This window comes from Lissotriton helveticus, chromosome 1_1 (genome assembly GCF_964261635.1).
Source record: "Lissotriton helveticus chromosome 1_1, aLisHel1.1, whole genome shotgun sequence".
Lineage (NCBI taxonomy): Eukaryota > Metazoa > Chordata > Amphibia > Caudata > Salamandridae > Lissotriton > Lissotriton helveticus.
This window is the reverse complement of record NC_136057.1, coordinates 888,073,311-888,094,773: the sequence shown is the minus strand read 5'-3', so window position 1 is coordinate 888,094,773 and position 21,463 is coordinate 888,073,311. Positions and strand designations below refer to the sequence as shown.

General features: G+C 43.7%; 1 protein-coding gene across 1 annotated transcript in view; it reads right to left on the bottom strand.

The window, feature by feature from the left end:
- Nucleotides 1-16,588: 16,588 nt before the first annotated feature.
- ANO6 (anoctamin 6) overlaps nt 16,589-21,463 on the bottom strand; it is a 445,002-nt gene continuing 440,127 nt past the window's right edge. Inside the window, exons 20-21 of the mRNA XM_078675703.1 lie at nt 17,837-19,376; nt 16,589-17,772 (exon numbers count right to left, since the gene is read on the bottom strand). Of these exons, the coding sequence (XP_078531829.1) occupies nt 19,170-19,376 (207 nt within the window). The 3' untranslated portion in view covers nt 16,589-17,772; nt 17,837-19,169. The remainder of the gene's footprint in view (nt 17,773-17,836; nt 19,377-21,463) is intronic.

Genomic DNA, 21,463 nt, shown 5'->3' with positions numbered 1-21,463 from the left:
CCAATTGAAGTAGATTAGCGCCCCTCAAACCTCATTGACTACTTATGACAGGTTTAGGTTGAGAAAAGCAAACTTCCTATATGTTCGGACCTTCTTTTACACAATTGTGTAAACCTCTACAATTTATTGAGCCCGTTTGTCACACTATACATGACAAAAAGGTATACTCCAGTAAGCCCCACAACCTGGTACATAATGTTATGAAATGTCAATACTCCCACCACTTTCGAATGTCAGCTACTGTAGCACTGCAGAGATCAAAATACTGTCCCGATTCAAAATGGGCACTTTTTGATGCCTCAACTTCATAGCTACTGGCACTTTAGAAATGCTATCATGATTACAAATGGCTGCCACATTTCTGACTTCTTGAGGTCACAACATGGCTCTTAGCAATGAAGCAGCTGGCAGCTCCTGCTGTGGTTGGGAGTGTGCACGCCCCTTGAGTTTAGGTCCTGCACCGCTGACTCAATTATTTTTCCGACGCCGATTCTGTGCCCCTGAGACTCATGTGTGAAGATAAACAGCCCCCTCTGTCATGCTTTGTGTCTCTTGCTAACCTGTTTCCTGCAGAGGCGAGATGAGTCATGATGCAAATTCCCAACTCCTCCCCTGTATTGGAGGCCAGAACGAGGAATAACTCAGTCAATTCTGTGGGCCGGGGGGTGTAAGAGGGAGAGAGAAAGGGAGAGAGGCCTGTGCCGGATAATGGAATTCCCTTCTGGACTTCAGAACCTTCCTGCCTCCCTAGTCCTACTGCAAGAAGAAGGGAACGAACAACCTTAGAAATGAAGACAATGCCTTACAGTTCTCCACTACTATTCCTATAGTCACACTATTTCTACTCAACCAGCTTGAATACCTGTTGGAATCCCCTTTCCTGCTGGTGATGATACCTCTGTCTTGTGTGCTTGGGACGTGACCATGTGCCCCCGGTCTGAAATCAGAACCAATGGAAAACAGGATTATCGTACCACAGACTGCAGAAAAACACTATCTAGTTCTAGAAAGTCAGCAGTATTTTCTGTAGTGCGCGTTACTGCTACCTAAATTTTATGTACCAGTATTATCAGAGTGGGTTCATTTACTTGTTCTGTAGTTGCAAAATCAGCTTTCCCATTTTATCTTCCTGTTTGGTATTGAATCATGAAGTCATAATCGGGAAAGAACTGTATCCAACGTAATTGGTAAGTAGACAAGGCGCATGCCGATTTTAAAATCTGAGGTTTCTATGATCTGTCAAAATGATAACGGTATGTAGGCCCCCCAGGAAAAAGTGTCTCCCTTCCTCAAAGGCCGTTTATATCGCTAACAGGCCTCATTCAGCCACTTAATAATGACTTTTTGTAGGATTCAGCTTTCGTAAAAATAGTGTGCTCCTGGGTGGAGTTCTTCATTTTGGGGCTCTCGTTGTGAGAGTTCTTCCGCTATTGCTTCTTGAGAAGCGTCCACTCTACTACAAAGGGTTGAGTACAGTCCACATTTTGTAATACCAGAGCGTCTATGAATGTGTCTTTTAGCTGCAAACAGGCATTTTTGCTTTTTCTCTCCATTGAAAGTTTACTGATTGGAGCCACTAGGGTAGAAAACAGATTATTGAGCCTTCGATAGAAGTTTGCGAACCCCAGGAAGCTTTGGATTTCCTTGATGATCAGTGGGGCTTACATTGAACAATTGCCTCTACTTTTTTGAGACCCATAAGTGTTCCAGTAGGAGATAGAATTTACCCCAAGAATTCTACTTCCTGTATATGGAATATACATTTTTCAAGTTTAGCATGTAGACTGTTTGCTCGCAAATTATTCAAATCGGACATGTGGTACATGTTTGACATAAGAATTAGAATAGATCAATGTATACGACTGCACACAAGTCACAAAATTCCCATAATACTTCATTAATAAAATATTGAAATGCTGAGGGAGCATTGCAGAGTTTGAAAGGAATGACGTAAAGTCCAAATTTAGTTCAGAATGCGGTCTTCCATTCATCACCCTCTTGGACTCTCACCAAATGATAAGCCCCCCACACGTCCAATTTAGTGTAAATTAGTGTAAATAGTCGCTGTTTTCACTTGATCTTACAGTTTAGAAATCAAGGTCAACAGGTATATGTTCTTCACCATTACATGGTTCATAGATCGATAATCGATGCACGTTCTTATCTCCTTTCATTTTTCAGGTTATAAAAAAGTAAGGTAAGGAAGCCGGCGAACGGGACGGTCTTTTGAAACCAATTACCTGCATGTCATCCAAATATTGTTGCAACTCTATGTTTTCTGTTCTCTGTTAATGCTATATACGACTACATGGAATCTGAGACTCTGGTTGCAAATCAATTTGGCTATCAAATGACCAATGGGGAGGAAGAAGAGTTGCTTTAGCTTTATCAAAGACATTTGAATAGTCTTCACAACAGGGAGAAATTATTGGAGCAGAAACACTAGATGCTATCAATGGTTTTTTCCAACATTGTTTTTTACAGAAAGGTGATTGTAAAAACAACTGTCGAGTGAGCTAGTCAATGTCAGGGTTTTGTTTTTGCAGCCATGGTATTCATAGACTGCCTTTGAATTAAGGAGCATATACTAAATCAAATTGTACTTGTTCAAGGTGTACATTTTGTGTAACCATCGTTATTGACTTAGTGGTATGTACGATAGGTCCGGATGACAATTCACTACCTTTTACAGAATGCACTGATTCAGTGAATTCTTCATCTGTTATAGGGATTCCTAACTCTTTAGCTCAGGATATACTTAGGGAATTGCCAGTAGCCCCAGAATCTAGGAGCATTTCTATATTTTGCTGGTCTGTTTCCCCACTACAACTGAACAGGGACATAACACCTATATCAGTTTCCGAGCTTGTTTGAGCCAGAGTGGAGACTTTAAGAACTTGGACATCTTATAGACTAATATCCAAAGCTAGAGGGCTTCTTACTTTCCTGAATGATTTCTATCAGTCTCTCCTTCTCTGTGTTGCGGTTTGAGATTGCAATCTTTTAGAAAATGCCCTTTCTTAGCACAGTAAAGACATAACTTTTGGGCTTCACGTCATCACTCTTCTTTGCTTAAGGGACCTATCAACCCTCAAATCTGCATTGGTATAGATTCAGTGACCGACCTGGTGTTATCTGATCTTTTTTTCCTAGACACCAGTACCTCGTTATCAAACTGCCCTCTGTCAGATCTTCATGAGCCTATGATCCAGTTTAATAATGAGGGCTATCAACTCCTCACATGACCCTGGTGGATTCACGCTTGGGCCAACAAATCCTTTAGTTTGCGTAGGCCTGCACAAGAGGTGTAGTTTATATTGGTTAAGAAACAAGGTCAATTTTGAGTGTTCTCCTGAGAACCATTCAGGAGAGGCTTACGGGACTGCAGGAGGAGTTGTTTATTGGAGCACAGGTGTGGAAAACCTATTACCATATGAACCAGGTAACGGTGAAGGGAATGAGAAGGTAGACAGTCTCATGACTGATAATCCCCTTACAGCTTCCCCGTTATGACACTTTCAACCGGTATTTGCCCCTAAAGATGATCTACTCTCTGGGCTAAAATGTGTGTCTCTCTCTGTAAATTACCTATCATCTTATCTACATAAGCGGACATGACATTCCTGTGACTCCATCTCGCCCAGGCAGGCAAGTGTAAATGGGCTTGCTGTCATGCTGAGGGTCTCTCACTATCCTGTTTTCCTGTGGAGGTGAGAGGAGTCCTAATGCTAGTTCCCAACTCCTCCCCTGTACCAGAGGCCAGAACGAGGAATAACTCAATCAAGTTTTTGGCCCCAGGGGTAAAAGGGGAATGGGATGACAAGCGAGAGAGAGAGAAAATGCAAAGTTCTCCAGATACTAGAATTCCCTTCTGAACTTCTGAACCTTCCTGCTTCTTTGGTCTTTCTGCATGGTGAAGGGAAAGAACAACCGTACAGTCTCCACTATGATTCCTATAGTCACACCACTTGCACTTACCCAGCTTCTACACATATTGGTATCCCTTTTCCCACTTTTGATGCTCCCTCTCTCTTGTGTGTTTGTGATGTGGTCCTGTGCCTTCAAAATAAAAGAACAATAATGTACAGGTTCTTGCTTCATTAACTGATGTATATATCAGGAAACCAATTATAACTACACACTGAGGTCTTTATTCAGCTAAGAGGTTTGCCTAGGTAACAATGCATCTTGGCACCAACTTCTTTTATGGAGCCCATCTTTAACGTAGATGCATTCTACTAATGCATATGTGACATGCATAGATAACAACATACATACTTATCACACGAGCCAACATGAAACCTTCATATGTTGTGCATAGGCGAAACCCCTCCTAACAATAGCAAAAGATTGGTAGAATTATGATTGCATCTTAAAACAACAACCATACAGACACATAGTATTTCAGTGATGTTAGATTCACATACCTCTGTTAGGGTATACTCAGGCCATAGATGGCGTTTAGCACGTTTTCTTATCTTTTTGCACTGGAGTTTGTTCTGCACATTATCTCTCTCTCTCTCTCTCTCTCTCTCTCTCTCTCTCTCTCTCTCTCTCTCTCTCTCTCTCTCTCTCTCTCTCTCTCTCTCTCTCTCTCTCACTCTCACTCTCACTCTCACTCTCACTCTCACTCTCACTCTCACTCTCACTCTCACTCTCACTCTCACTCTCTCTCTCTCTCGCTAAACCTCAACTTAATAGTTTCCCCTGTTTCTTTACACGGTTCAAAAGAATGCCTACAAGTCATTTAGGCAAGCATTACAATATGTGCTAATCCTGTTTGGCAGGGTACAGTTTGCATTTTTCAAGGTAGGTACTATATTAAAATTCAGAGTGTTGCAGTGCGAGTGCGTTACCGCCCTAATCCTTGTTGCTTTTCTTTTATTTTGCAGGGTTGCCCAAGTGATGCAGGCGAGGGAACAGGAACCTCAGGTAGTGATGCTGGGGAGGTAACAGAAGATTCAGTCAGTGATGCCGGTGAGGGAAACTGGGACAGAGAAAGCTGCTACAGGAAACAAGGCTAACTAGGAAGATAGCAAACAGGGTGCAACCTGTCTGCTTCTTCTTATGAGCTCCGCTTGTATCTTCTTTTGCAGCATGGGCTTGGATGCTCCAGCCTTCCCACATGATGGGTCTGCATTGCCCTCTGCATCACATGGCCATGTCATATGACGTAGAGGCATCAACACGGTAGCAGACCTGACACCCTTCATGTGTGGAGGTGTCTGATGCAGCGGTGTTCCAAAACTCTCATTGCCAAATTGTGGTGTCCAGTGTCTACACTGAAGACAGGACACAGGCTGAGAAGAGGTATTTATTCAGATACCTCAGCCACCACCAACCGTCAACTCTACTTCGTACCGCTCCACTTCTCCATTCCATCCCATCATACCATTCCGCAGCTATTATTCTGTTTGCAGAATTACAAAGCATGCCCCACTAAAACAGTATGCCACAAATTGTTTCGAGGTGGAAGACTTTTTGAAGCCACAAGAGTCCTGCTTGAGTAGATTTTAGTTCGAGAGAGCTCCTGGGATTATTGCCCTGAGAGAAACATGCATTAGCGGAGATTACAGTGTGTACTGCTCAGATCAATTCAATATAGATAAATTATACACATCTCTTGAAAGGCTAATGTGTTAGTTAACCAATATAGTCAATCTGAGGTGATTCAAGCCTATAACAACCTTGTGGTGTGCTTGATCAAAGTCAACACATTGAGTAATTCTCAAGTAGGGTCAGTCCCAGAATAAATAAAACACTTGCTTAATCTGTGCACTAGTCCTATACTGTGACTCAGTGCCACAGCCAAACCCAAGCGTTAGACCCTTCTGAAAATGTTTTGGAGGGATTGTCTCAAAATGTTTAACAATAATACTGCCTAATTTTTGTTGAATAAACAAATCCTTGTAAAAAGGAATAGTTGTCAAAGTGTTTGTTCGGAAAATAGAATGAAGTAAGGGCAGTGTGAAGGGTTTAAGGACTGGGTCAAAGGGTACACTGTATAGGAGTTAAGGTTGGATATAGGGTTAAAGGTATTGGGTTTGGGGTACAAGGTTAAGGGCCTAGGATTAGGGATTGGGGTATAGAGATACTGGGTTAGGAATTAAGGGTTATAGTTTATGTGTATGGGGTTAAGAGTATTTGATGTAGAGTTAAAAGCTTGGTTTATAGGATTAAGGGTGTGGAGTTGGGGTGTAAGGTATAAGGTTTTGGATACTGAAATAAGAATATGGGGCTACGGATTTGGGGTATAACTTATTTATAAAGCTAATAGTTAGTGATATAGGGCTTGTGTTTAAAAGTTATAGAGGTTAAGTGTATGGGTCAGGTTAAGGGAATTGGATGCAGGATTTAGAGCAAAAGGTTTGTTATAAAAGGTTTGTGTTTTGGGGTATAAGTTTGAGGGTGTGTTGTTTAAGTTTGAAGGGCATAGGGTTAAGGTTATATGACAGTATAGGAGTTTTGTTTTAGGGTAATGGTCAAAATTAAAAGGATTAAGGGTTTGGAGTAGTGTTCAGAGTTGGGGCAAAGGGTTAACCATTATGATTATATCAATTTAGTGTCAGCATTAGAAATGCATTCAAGGGGTGTTGATGATTTTTTTTTTTGATTACCACATTTTTATTTAGTTGACAAAAGGAATGCACCAGCCATTCAGCACCATATCTCAATAGTCTAGGATTACATACACTAGTCCTCGTTACGCAATTTACAGACAGTAATAAAACAAAAATGAGATGGAAATGATCAATCCCTTCATAACTAGACCCCCCCAACCACTTCCCCCTAATTCTGCGACATTTCTTAGGACATTCCGTGCCACATACATAACTTTCTCCTGTCTGATGCACCAATCCTCTCCAGTCCGCCAACTCCCTACACTTGGGGGTTCAGGGCATCTCCAGAAGGCCGCAATGTCTCTTTTAGCTACCACCATAGCTGTAGTGAAGAACAATTTTTCGTTGCGTGACCCGTCCATCCCATCAGTGATGCCCAGGATCGTGTGCTTAGGGTCATGGGGAGCCCCCCACCCCAGAACCTCAGTGAGTTCTTCTTCGATGCCCCTCCAAAATCCCGCCAGGTGGGGGCAGGCCCAAACCATTTGAAAGAAGTCAGCAGGGTCATGGCCACACCTGGTACAGGCTGAAGACGGACTAAGCCCTGTCCGATGAATGCGTACCGGGGTGAGGTACGCGGCATGTAAGTAGTAGAGCAGCACTAAGTGCAGCAAACATAATCTGGGCTTCAGGCGGGCTATGATCCGGTAACCGTGTGCCTGTTGTGCGGTGTGAGCGTAGGGCATGCCAAAGTTGGAGGTATCGAAAGAATTGCGAGTAGTGCAGCGAGTATCTGGTTTGGAGATCATCAAAGGAGCGCATATGATCCCCCACCAGCACCTCGCCCAGTTGCGTGATACCTATGAAGTCCCACGCTCCAAAGCCCCAAAGCCCGGTCACTTCTTTGAGCCAGGTCCCGTGCCACAGGGGTGTACATTGGGTCAGTGTGTGTTGGTGTGCCGCAGTGCTGCTCGCCAGGCCAGTAACATCAAGCGCGTCACCTCCAGAAGACGGGAAGGAATCCGGGTCTCATATAGAAAGGATTGGACTCTGGCGAGGCCCAGTTGTCCTAATTCAAGCCTTTAAGCCAGTCGAACCACCCCCGTTAAACCAGTCATGTATGGAGAGAAGTCGCGTGGCTAAATAGTATAGATAAAGGTGAGTCAAACCCAAACCCCCGAATGAGGGGATCCTGCAAGGACTGAGCGACAGCCTGGTCCTACTTTTCCCCCACAAGAACTTGTTGGCTAAGCTGTCGAGCTCAAAGAACCAGGCCCTGGGAAAGCACATGCGGGTGTTCTGAAGCATGTAAAGGAAGCGGGGAAGCACCATCATCTTAAAAAGGGCCACCCTCCCCATGGGGTTGAGGGGCAACAACTGCCACCGCTGGAGGTCTGCCTTGGCTCGCTTCACCAGTGGAGTGATGTTGAGGGCCCAGTTGAGCTCGGGCAGCAAGGTCACCCAGATCCCCAGGTATCTGAAGGATTGTGTGACAGAACTAAAAAACACAAAATGGAAGAAAGAACTTGGGACAGCGGTCCTGCCCCCCCCCATCCCCACCCCCACCCTACACCCTACGCTTCAGGAACGGAAACATCTGCATCTGTCGCCCTAACAACAAACCATACAGTGAACAACCAAACACAAAATTGTGGAAATGGGAAAGCGTGGAGAACCCCTCCTCATTTCAGAATGCGCATAAAGAGTCCATCAGGAAGGAAAGGAATGTTGTAAGACCAGGCACACTCTCCGGCTGTGGAGCCAGGCCCGGCAGGCAGAGGTGAGTTCAAGCAAGGTTCATCAGAGAGCAGTATTGACTGAAGGGGTGGCCCGGTGGGGTGTCCGAGCGGGTCCGTCTCTGTCCACGGCGCCTGCGGGAGCAGTTACGTTAAGGCCGGGGAGTGGGAGGCATGAGGCGAGCAGGTCTGCCCCTGGCCCCCCCCAGGGGCTGAGATCAGTCGTCAGTGCGTAACAGTCATTCTTCCGTCGCCCAGGTCCAGGCCTCTGTTGGGTTGTCAAAGAACAACGTCTTGCTGGTGAATACCACTCGCAGGCGCGCCGGGAGGAGAAGCCGGTATTGGATATTGAGCGCCATCAGCTATTGTTTAACCTTGTCCAAGGAGCGGCGCTGGCTCTGGACCTCGCGGGTGTAGTCCAGGAAAAATCATGATAGTGCGATTGTCATGTAGGAGACACTGCTGTTTGCGTGCTTCAGACAGGATGGCATCCCGGTCTTTGAAATTAAGGACCCGCATTATGATTGGCTCCTAAGCCGCCGCCGGGTGTGGCCCCCCGACCAGAGATCGGTGGGCCCGCTCAATCGCGAACCAAGGAGAAAGGGAGCCCTCAGGGACCCATGATCTGAGCCATTTCTCCAGAAAGTCCGCCGTGCGGCCCTGCTCCGCCCCTTACGGAATGCCCACCAGGCGGAGATTGTTGCGCCGGGACCTGTTCTCTGCGTCCTCCACCCGGCGGTGCAACTCCTGAGCGTGAGATTGAAGACGGGTCACCTGCCCCTTGAGTTGCTGTACAAAGTCTTCCAGGATGGAGATATGGGTTTCAGTTTCCTTGAACCGGGCATTGGCATTTCAGAGATCTTGACGGATAAGAGTCATGTTAATGTTAATGTTATGGTGATTTGTATAGCGCACGGCTGCCTCAGCCAAGGGGCGTCCCGGCGCTGTGAACAAACAGTTTACAGAAGAAGAGAGGCGCAGAAATAGAGCAGTTAGAGAAGAGATGAGTTATAAAATGGAAAAGTTATTGAAAAAGATGGGTTTTGACAGCCTTTCTGAAGGCTAAGAGATCCTGTATCCCACGTATAGCTTCAGGCAGGCTATTCCATAACTTGGCCGCCAGGAAGCTAAAGGAACGGCCGCCCACTCTGGCCAGTCTGGTGCGGGGAATGATTGCAAGATGCTGCCCCTCTGAACGGAGCGATCTTCTAGGGATGTATTCTGACAAAAGCGGGCAAAGCATTGGGGGAGAGGAGGTTTTAAGAATTTTAAAAGCTAGGCACAATGCCTTAAACTGGACCCTTTTGCCCACCGGGAGCCAGTGCAGTTTTCTCAAGGCTCCAGATACCGAAGAATAGCGCGGGAGACCTACCAGAGCCCTGGCTGCCGCATTCTGAACTCTCTGCAATCTAGTGATTTCAGCTAGATTTGCCCCCAATAAAAGAGAGCTGGCATAGTCCAGTCTGGAAAGGATGGTCGCCTGGACAATTAATTGGCGGGTGCGGCAGTCAAAGAACTTCAGAATGGGCCTGATGTTACGCAAAATGCCAAAGCGCGTGGCAGCTACTTTTTTAGTGTGGTGAGTGAACTTTAAAGCACAGTCCACCCAGACTCCCAAATTTTTGACGCATTCCTTCGGTATAGGGGGTGGGCCTAAGACATCAGGCCACCAGTTGTCATCCCAGGTCGAAGTGTTTTTACCCAGGAGCAATATCTCCGTTTTCCCGGCGTTTAATTGAAGGAAATTTGCCGTCATCCAGTCGGTGATGTCAGTAGGTGTCTGTTTAAAGTGATGAGCCTCCAGACCACTGCTGTCATTAAGTGACACCACCAACTGGGTATCATCTGCATAGGATACAAGTGCCAGACCGTTTCTTTTAGCCACCTCCGCCAAAGGGCGGACATATACATTGAACAGGGTGGGGCTCAGGGAAGAGCCTTGCGGCACTCCCTGTCCAATGCTATGTTCCTCCGAGATGTAGGGGGGGGTAGAGACTCTGAAAGACCTGTTGGCGAGGAAGTCTCTAAACCATCCCAGAGCTGTCCCTGTAATACCGACTTCCTCCAATCTCGTCAAGAGGACCTCGTGCGACACCGTATCGAAGGCAGCACTAAGGTCCAGCAGGACCAGTGCTGCCGTACCGCCGGTGTCGAGAATGGTACGGAGATCCTCTGAAACACTGAGCAAGGCGGTCTCGGTGCTATGACCCGCTCTAAACCCGTGTTGGGAGTCATCCAAGATGTTATTGGTGAGGAGGAAGTCGGATAAAATGTTGTTGACATGTGCCTCGATGATTTTGGCAGGCCAGGGAAGCAAGGAGATGGGTCTGAAGTTCTCAGGAAGCAAGGGATCTAAAGTGGGTTTTTTTTTAGAATGGGGGAAACGCAAGCCTGCTTCCATTTGGAGGGAACTTTAGCGGTCGAAAGGGACATATTGATGATGTCACGGATGTGTTCGATGATAAATTCGTGGGCTTCACAAAAGGTATCCGGTTTTAGGGGATCGGCCGGGGAGCCAGATTTAATCTTTTTGCAGATTTTGAGGAAACTCTCTCGCTCGAGCGTAGGTAAAGAGGAGAGAGAGGGCCTGGTAGGGTCAAAGCTAGCCAATGTCTGCGGATATTTAGGAAAGGTGTCATAAATTTTCTTGATTTTATTAGTGAAGAAATTAGCCATATTATTACAAAGGTCAGGAGAAATGATAGTGGTGTTAACGTTTTTTTTGCAGTAAGGTCTTTCAGGATTTTAAATACAGCTTTCGAGGTGTTGGAGCGGTTACTGATTTCATTGGCATAAAATGCCGCCCTAGTTCTGCAAACCTTACGATGGTAAGTTTTTTGGAGCAGGACATAATCCTGTTTGAGGTTAACATCGTAGTTTTTTCTCCAGCACCTCTCTGCCTTTTTGCATTCCTTTTTCAGAGTTGCTAATTCGATATTATACCAAGGGCTGGTAGTATGGGTGCGGACCTTGGTACATCTAGCCGGGATCAAGGTATCCAGTGCCTGGGTGATCCAAAGGCAGAACTGATCATAACCTACGTCCAGATCTTCACTAGGGGGTGGGGGATTTAATACCAGGAGATTGTGTAGATCTTCAAGACGAAGTTTTCTCCATGGCCGTTTCTGGACTAATGGGGTAGGCACCGCTACAGGTCTCAGGTTACAAGAAATGGACAGAGTAACTAGATGGTGATCAGTCCAGGTCATAGGGATTGGCAATCCTACGGAACAGCTAGTGATGTTAGAAAATATGGGGTCAAGAAGGTGTCCCGCTCTATGGGTGGGGCCAGTCACAAATTAATTAAGTTGAAAGGCTGCAAGATCAGCAAGAAAAGTGGTAATCTTGGGCTCGGATTCCCTGTCAAGATGAAGATTGAGATCACCTATGATCGTAAAATTAGCTGTTTTAAGAATGTTAGTGTCCAAAAACTGTAAAAGTGAATTAATAAAAGGAGTATCAGCGCCAGGGGGTCTATAGATCAAGAGACCCGTCCACGCGCACCTCCGTGATCTTGCCCTCCACCGAGGTCTGCGAGGCGTGGATGGCTTGTAGGATAGTAGACAGATCCGTAGAAGGCGGGGGCTCCTGTTCCGCGGCTCCCCCAGTTGCGCCTGCCTCCAAGGTGGTGAAACGGTCCATTTTAGTTTGGGTGGCAGGAGCCTTGGCCGATCTGTCTGTTCTGCCCATGGTGGCACCCCGAGGAGTTGCGGCACCTGGGTTCCCTGCAGGTGGGACCCACGGTGGGGGAGAACCAGCGAGCCCCTATGGGCGCCCAAAGTCAAGCGGGTGGGACAACCAGTGCCGGGGTACAGCTGGGACCAGATCGCCGCCGCCCGATGTGTGAGGCCGACTCCGTCGTCCCGGACAAAGTGGATCATCAGGGAGGAGGGGGTGGGGAGGGCAAAGAGGATAAAGTCCAGGCCCCAGGGCCGCAAGTAGGACCCCGCTGGTCGAGGCTGCAACCCACACAACTCAGGTGGTAACAGGAGAGGCAACAGGCAGCCCCACCCTCGGAGCCAAGATTCCTGGGTGAGTTGGAGCGGGGGAAGGGGCCGTCACCTCAAGGCCTCAGCCCAGCACCACAGACTGGGAGGCAAGGCCGGAAACCTCCCAGTGGGGTGTTGATGATTTTTATAGTTGTTAGTAAAACTGCACCAAATTAATTTATAAATGAAACACACTACAATTTTAAAGTGATGCAGTTAGATGTGTTAACAACAGATTGATGGTAGTTCTCAGTAAAAATTGAATTAGCAATGTACAGCCAGGATGGAATTCTTTCATCAAAGAGAAGATGACCATTATTCACAATTTTGAGAATAGAGTTTTCATTGCTGGAATCCACACAGATCCCCAATTGAAAGTTGCCTAGGAGAGGATTGTTACTGGTGAATTCTAGCAGGCTGGCTACACCTCTTTCCATAATCTTTGAAAATAGGGAGGTCTGAGATGTGTTTGTAGTTTGTGATCTGTGTTTACATTCAGTTTCGTGATTAGGGAGGAATGGATCATTTGGAGCCATAGGGGTAAAAGGGCACTACAGGGATGTTTGGCTACAGGAGGTGGTATGGATCTTAAACAAACTTCAATGGCTTTGTTTTTGCGATGGGCTTTTTCAGCATATCTGTGGTGAATACATTCCAGTAGGTGGCCAAGGATTTTTTCTTGAATAAAGCTCGGTTATCTGTGTCAAAGGAGGTGATTGTGCTTAAAAAGTGTGAAGCTAAATCATTGCATTTGGATTTTGTAATGCGAGTGGGGCATCCTTTGTGGTCTGATGCTGGTGATGTGGAAACGTTTTCTAGACTGGTTTGAAACATGTCTAAGTGTAGATCTCTAGAATGAATATTGGTATGTTTATAATATTTGCTGCCCATATTGAGTTTGAGGAGAAGGCAGAGGTGGATGATGATTTTCACCATCTCCTTGGTGTCTATGGATCATTTATAACTAGCTCACCTCATCATTATACCATTTTCAGTTTTGCTTGGACTTTTTATGGTGGGGGTACATTGTTTGGAATTGGCAAAATCATTTGGCAGGAGCTAATTTGTCTATGATAGGAAGAATCTCACATTTGTATCCTACACCAACTTGTCTGTTTGAGCAGTGAGCTCCGCAGGCAGTTTGATTGGATTGACCGTGAAGTCTATGGCATTCTTGTTAGTGTGTTTGAAATCTCTTCAGTTTCCCATTATGGTTTGAGGTTTAACATGTGAGGGAAAATTTAAAGTGGAGATTAGAAAGGAATAAGGAGATGATCTGATTGTTCGGTTGAAGGGAGAGTGCAGCTTCAAGTAGGTACTTCTTAGCAAAGATCAGGTCCAAGGTAACACCTTTTTGTGTACAGTAGAGATGCAGCGCCGGAACAGGTTATTGTCGGTAAAGAAAGAATTTAATGTAGATGAGTGAGTGGCATTATTTCCCTGTTGGAGATTGAAGTCACCAAAGAAAAGTTGACACATGAAGCGATGAGTTGGTCACCTGCACAGTCCTTGTAGCTTCTGGGAGGATGGTAAAGGATATTCAGCCTTGGCGTTTGGATGTTAAGTTTGCAACATGAACCATGAGGCATCGGACAAGAGAGGAACGTAGTGAACTTGTCACCTTTAATTTCAGTGGAAACTTGTGTAAGGATGTGCTGCCTTCCCTCTTCATTCTCAGTTCTGCCAACAGGGATAATATTGAGGCCTAAAGCTACTAGGATATCAAATAACAGAGTAGAAGCTAGGGTGAATCAGGTTTCAATCAGAGCCAGAGCATCAAGGCCATGGGCCAATATGTATATGGCATTTGAAACAGCAGACCTACAATTTGGAGGAGAATATTGACCTGGCGAGTGGGTGCAGTCTCAGTGGTATGAGTGTGTGATATTCTTGAGATTGCTTGAGCAAACAGATCTTGTATTCTGTTTTGGTCACCTGCATCATGAGATGGTATTGTTATCTTATGTGGGGTGATAGTTGAATTTTGGGAGAACTGTGAAGTGGTGTGTTTACTGGAGTGAAAGGATGTGCAGGAGAACTGAGGGTGGGTGGTTGAATAACCCAATAAGGTGGGTTTGGTGAGCCAATGGGGGAAGAATACAGGAGTTTTGTTTAGATGGAGTGGGGGAGAGAGAGGATATGTGGTTTGGAGGTATTTAATTTATTCACTTAGGTGATCCAGGTCAGGGCATATAATTCGAAGTTCACTGGAGCAAAATGAGAGTAGATTTCTGTTAGGGATAATAGGAGGTGTTTGTAGTGTAGTAACTGGTGTTAAGGCACATTTCACATGGGAATCATGGCTCACGTGATCAAGAACTTTACAGGGGAGTCCATCTCGGTACTGCTTCCTTGGTTTAATCTGGACGAGTTGAAGGGCATGTTGATAGGATATGGTGTAGGGTGAAATTATGAGTGATACAAGACTACTATGAATTTTGGCAGTAAGGTCATGGAGGACAGGTATGTATAAGTCTGTTAAAAGGAAAGAATTGTTAATGGGAATATGTGCAGTGCTGAACACAACCATTTTCTGATGTCTATCAGTGTAGAGATAGTTTTAAGTTTGGTGCTGAAATGCTGGTTACATGCCATAGGGGTGAATTAGTGAAGGTGTAGAGCTCCTGGGGTGGTTGTATCACACACAACGCTGGTTGTGGCTGTACTGTTCTCCTGGTGTTACTTCTAGTCCTGGCAGAAGCTTTAAACTCCTTAAAAGTGTCGAACCGTGTAGTGTAGTTGGGCAGATTTATGTCGGAGGACTAAATTGTGATTTTTCCATTATTGTATAAGTTCATGTTACGGCTACATTTTTTGTTTAGGTAACCAGTAATGGTCAGTTTGTTTCCTGTAGGGAATCTGTCCAGAAGGGTATGTCATTTTTTCTGCACCAGAGTGGACTACAAAGTCAATAGCATTCTTCATTAACCCTGAAGATTGTAACAATGCTTTCGGTATACCATCTAGCAAGTGACAAGGATCTCTTACAGGGATGCACTTCAGCTCAGGTATCGATTTTGACAGGCCATCATACAACTTTTTCATATACGTAGCTGAATTACTGCAAATACAAACAATATCACTCCAGTCTTTATTGAACTTGGTAGGAACTTTTTTCAGCAGTATTCTAAGTGACACTGCGTTCCATTTTTACCAAACGCCTGGTGTCATGTTTTCACCACTATCTCAGATGCTTGGTGACAACATTCTTTTCACATTTACCTGTCACTACATCTTGCATTGAATATTTAAAGACTGGGGTGTTTGGCAATACATTTACATTTAATACTGACTCACTAGAAAAGGAGGCGGATGTATCAAAGGATTTCACCCATTCTCTGTCTGTGGGTAAATGTGATGGTACATATTAGGAAAGATTCTTATGAAACCAGCCATTTTACCTGTCAGTGAAATCAAATGTAGGCAACATTTCAAATATGATTTTGATATTTCCCAATTCTCTACATTTTATAAAATAACTAAATAAGACCTAAAACATACTTCTGAACACTGCATCTTTAGACCAAAGAACACAAAACTGAAAAAAGCAGAAGAGACAGTATTTTAGTGACATCCCTCAACAACAAAACTCAAGCAGAATAATGTTAGCCTAGTCGATCTTGATGCTTCCTTGTATAACTAAAGTTACATTGTATTGGCCCTTCAGGAAAAAATAAAAACAACTCTTTCACTCATCATTTCCTTACTATGAATGGCACTTAGTTTGTGGACGCAAAGGTGTTTTTTCAGTGTTTATATGTTTACACCGGTGATAGCTATTTTCCTTTCGGTGAGGTTTTATCAGTTATTATAGGTTTAAACCTAAAATCAGATAGCCTAGTTATATTTCATGGTGGTTTTGAAAAGACTAGTAGGGAAGAGAATCTCTGAAGTATTGTTTCCCGTAGCCTGACCTGATAGGGCAATCTACTTGTTTTTGCTGATTTGGCATGTTTAAATTTGTTGTGAAGCACAAAAAATACAAAGAGTAGAAACACAGGGAGGGTCATATGAAACAAAACGATATTAAGCATATCACATGGAGTAAATAACACGGAGCAAACACATGGAGCAAAATATGACACAGTTCTATGGTGCACAAGGCAAATCACATGGAGCAAAATGAAATAGAAGAAATCACACAGAGAAAAATGAAATGGATCAAATCACACAGGGAAATTATCTTTGAGGTCAACAACATAACCACCCTCCAAAACAAGGACACACAAACACAGACTTTTTTCTTGACAAGGCCTAATTGTACAGTAGTAATGCCGAGCTATGACAAATGAGCGCAGATAAATATATTTTAAAATAAACTTTATTTAAATGATAATAAATATAAAGGAATATACACATATATAAATGTTCCAAAATTAGTTTCAAAGTGGAATTTGTTGGCACAGTTCACATTCTCTTACAAACAAATTATGAAAAGTTAATTACATTTTTTACAAATGCATATAATGCAGTCAAATTACATGTTGTATTCCAGAAGGATGAAGAATGCTGTATAATGACAACTGCACCATAAACATATATAATAATGCTTTAAAAATGGAGCTAAAATGATTGGACTGTCAAGTACAATGTAAACATGAAGGTTTTTATAACATTTTTATGTTTGCACATAGTTTTGATCAGCACGTTGTAGATATAGTGGTTTATACAACGGGTTTAGCTAAAATAGGGAGTTAAAAATATAATTAAAGTAGTGATTCTCAAATATGTCATCATCATAACTTTTCCACAGATATTAGGTATACCACATTATTTACCACAGTACCGGTTTCATTGTCCAGTGCTAGTGAGCTGTATCATTCACAAACAATCAAATGGGCAAATGAGTGAGAGCCTAACTGATGAGACATGAGCTTAAAAGAAAGACAGTGGATTTTTAGGAAGAATAAATGTGATTGTTGAAAAATCATTATGTGTATGTGGATGACTGGACAGTCATTCATTTGGGTAACTGATTTTGCAGTGTTCGGCAAACTTACCACCTGTTGCAGCAGAGGGTTTTTTAAAAACACGTTTATAGAGCTCTTTTTGGTCCATACTAGTAAATTCTTTTCTATTAGCATGTTACAAAATAAGTAATTTACTCTACGAGATATTAGCATTTTGTTAAGTCAAATGGTCTCATTTTGCCCCATGATTTAAAAAGCAGTCAACAGTACTTGACTGTGTAGGAGATTAGGGGGTGTCCCACTCCCCTGCCTAACTGATCTGTTCTTAAAGTTTGTTTCTTTAATAATGCGTATCCTTCAAGCTGCACCCCCAGAAGAGAGAATGGGTGAATGGTTTGAGCACCAGAGGCTGCCTGCGCTCTAGCACCTTCCAGAGTGCTGTGCCCGGGTGTGTGACAACTACATCATTCAACTTTGGTGTCCTTCCTGAAGTGCACCTGCCACAGTACAGCTGTCACTCAGAGTGAGGCTACTCAGGATGAGGGCTGTAATCAAAGGTGTGATGAAGTTCTAGACACTGACTGTGTGCAATAACCGATTTCTGAGGGTTGTAATCAAAGGTGTGATGAAGTTCTAGACACTGACTGTGTGCAATAACCGATTTCTGATCTTCTAGACACACAAAAAAAAGGATTCACCCACAGATGCATCTATGCAATGGAAACACTGCTGACTTTCATGAGCACATTATATGCAGTGCCTAATAAACAACAGTGCCACAGTGGTATATGTACATATAAACTTACACATGCATGTATGTATTATTGTATTAATGAAGCATCAAAATGCATTTAACAAGTAAGGCAAGAAAGGCAAAAGTGGTTGGCACAGAATGACACTTTTTGGTTCAATGGCGATGCTGGGATTAGAATGTCTCATGGTTCCAAAGTCAAAGATTAAGCTACTAGGCAGCATCTCATGTAATTTATCAGTATGTAGGATCCCACTGTCCTTGCAAATCCCTATTTAATTTGGTTCTGGCAATGTTTCTTCTTCAGTTCTTTTTTGTCGGAAGCATTGAATGCAACAAATACGTCTTTCTGCATATTAAAATAGTGCGAATGCCTAAGGAGCATGTCAGCACAGAAAGACAGTTCCAACACTTCTCACCCATACATTTTTCATACTGCTCCTTTCAGGCCATTGTCGCAGCCAGCTGGAAGCAATTGCCAGTTATGAGTGGTAACAGAAGAGAAGGAATGTGCCTTTAGACCCCCGCTTCCACCGTTTGCTATAAGCCATGGGTAAGAGCTCTTCCATGTCTTTATACAACACTAATAATACTTTCTTTACAAAATTGCCCTTTCAACCAGTGCCCTTGGTAGAAAAGAAAATTCAGTAGTTCTAATGATGATTCATTGCAAATTTCAAAAATATAATGACATGTTACTGGAGGATTCAGCATTATATTGCTTTCCACATCTCCAGACTGATTTTCTGTACTGTAACCTATGAAGTACAGCCTGGTCAAAATTTAAGGACTGAGATTAAAAAGAACTTACATTTACAATGTACAAGAGAAAAACATACTGAGAGAGTGATATAAGATCTTCAGCACAAAAAAAATGTATTGTGGTATTCCCATTCTTCTTTAGATCCATACGCTCAAATGACTTGAAGGCACATTTCTATCAAACTACTGCAATACGTCTAAGCTAATAAAGAACTTTCAGGTCAACTTGATGAAACACAAACAAGGATAATGTATTCCTCAAAGCAGACCCAGTTTAGAACTCAGTGGTGTTCCATGTGATGGGATCCTTTCTCAGCGTATGGAACATGTCGAGAAAATCATAATTTTTCTGTGATTATATGTTTCAAAGACCTTTGGTGTGCATTTCAAACCTGAAATGTTTTCATTGGTATCATATTTTGGAAGTTCCGAGCCCAACTGAGCTGTCAGCCCCTAAAATTCTAGTCAAACTTTTGTCGGAATGTCTCATCAACTCCTTTCAAGAGTTTGTCAGCCACCTTTCCCATCTTATTTTTCATGACTTTAAGATGGCTCTCATGCAAGAGCTTCTGTCTGAGGTACTTCTCTCGCTTGATCTTGTCTCTGGTTTCCTTGGAGGTGTCCGGAATGATGTAGGCGATAATGAACTTCACAGAATATACAACATGCTGATGAAATTAAAGAAGAGAGTGTAATTAGTCACGGAGTAATAAGATACAATAATTAAGGCATGAGTGAAGTGCTTCATAAATCTAAACTAAGCAACACGAAATTGGTTACTCTGGCTATGGGAGGCTCCCATGCGGAGTAGGAGATTTGGTGCTACTGTGGAGCGCAAGTGTAATGGCTGCTGTGTAAGTGACCAGGTAAATCCCATTTGGTTATGTTCTGGTCTGATTGCGGGCTCCCATGATTGCATTGCTTTGAGTGTACAAGAAAAAAGTTTGGATGTGCAGACTGAACCTCTGTCTTATTTCTTAGATTCCATAGGAGGGACAGATACACGGACAACAGTCACATAATTACAGATTGTGAGGAGTCTGAATTTGGTGCAGGAGGAAAACCTCTTTCATCCTAAGAATTAGGGAGGCCAAATGGGGCAACTATTACACATGCAGTTTGTTGGAATAATGTGTGATTTAGGAATTGAAAAGGTCTGATACTTGTGTACACATAGAAAAGCACCAGGTGTGGCAACACGTATCAGCAGGTGTGATTGTAAACATGTGACCAGTTCAGAGATCGGTCCTGGTTTCAAAGGGAGAGAGTGTAGGGACGTTTTCCACATGAAGCAAGAGAGATTGCATGGAGTATCCTTGGAGACAATGGTGACAATACCACAGTGAATTTGCATTGGAATACAGTGTACCTGCACACCCTTGCCAGAGCTGCCACAGCCATTGTGGCCATTTCTGATGAGTAGAATGCAAGGATTAGTTTCAGTCACTAGTAATTACTCTGGATCACATTCCATCCCATCAGTTTGTAGCTTCTCCATACTATTAGAGGTAGGGACCAACCGCATGCAAACTAATCTTGGATCTGCAGCAAAAGGGATGGTCCAGCCTAAACTGCTAGGGCTGGAGATAAACTGCTAGGAAGGAAGGATGGATGGATGTAGTCACTAGGCATTCCTGAGCAGTGAGTGAATTTCCATTACATGAGTAGGTGAGAGTCTGCATGAGAATGCCAGTTGGTGAAAGTGTTCTAGAGGATTTTAGTAAGGTTTCTGCTGGAGTGCAAAGCTTGTAGGTATGCTGCTTGCGGGGTCCCGCTGCATGGGTCTAGTTCTACAACTCTTGGCATTGGGATAAGAGAGGCCTTAGCTTCAAATGGTCTCTTTTGGAAGATGGACAGATCCTATGAGGACAAAAGTATTGTAGGGCCCAGCGCTAGTCAAGATCAGAGCCAACAGTGAGCAGATTCATTGGGACACCTTGGTGCCAGACCATATTCATGTGGGGATTACTGGCCCAAAGGTTTTATGTGATAGTACGTGAGCAACACTCCGATTTCCACCAGTTATTAGATATATAGGATAAAGTGGCACCATGCTCAATTGTCTCACTGCTGGTCATGACTTAATCCTCAACTAAGTGCTAGCCACTGGTTTCCTGGCCATGAAATACAGGCATGCAGCACTTTTGGTGACCCTTTGGGGACATTTCTTCTCATGTATTCTTAACCCTTCTCCCCCCTGCACAACAAGTGTGTTTCCATTAGGTAAGATAGAGGCTGCCACATTGCTGAAGCACCAAACAGAGTCACCAGTGAGATACTGCAGTGCTGGAGAAAGCCACAAAGACCAGAATGAGCAAAGACCGATATTATTTCCCCTATTGTTTTAAATTTGGCGTCTGTGTCAGCCAGTTTCCTAGAGGACCGTGCTAATGTAATATAGTTGAGTCTGTTTTTCTAGGTAAACAGTGAGACAGCTACTGAGCCATCTCTCGATTAGGGAACCCCACCTTATCTCTGAGGATGTTTAGAGTATGCCACCAGGCCAGTTTGGAGTGAGTCCTTAGTGTTGTATAGTGTATACATTGGGTTGCTGGCCCCCAAGAAACAGGTGGAAGCAAAAGTAATGAGTATTGATATGACTTAGAATGTTTATGCCAGCAATGCACATACATAAGTGTGACTCAATCTATTTCCTACTGCACTGCAAACATGGATGTGTTCTAGCCAATATGGAGGTAAGGGATCAGGTTGAGTTCTACAATCATGTCCCCTGCCTTTTCTATAATTTTACTAA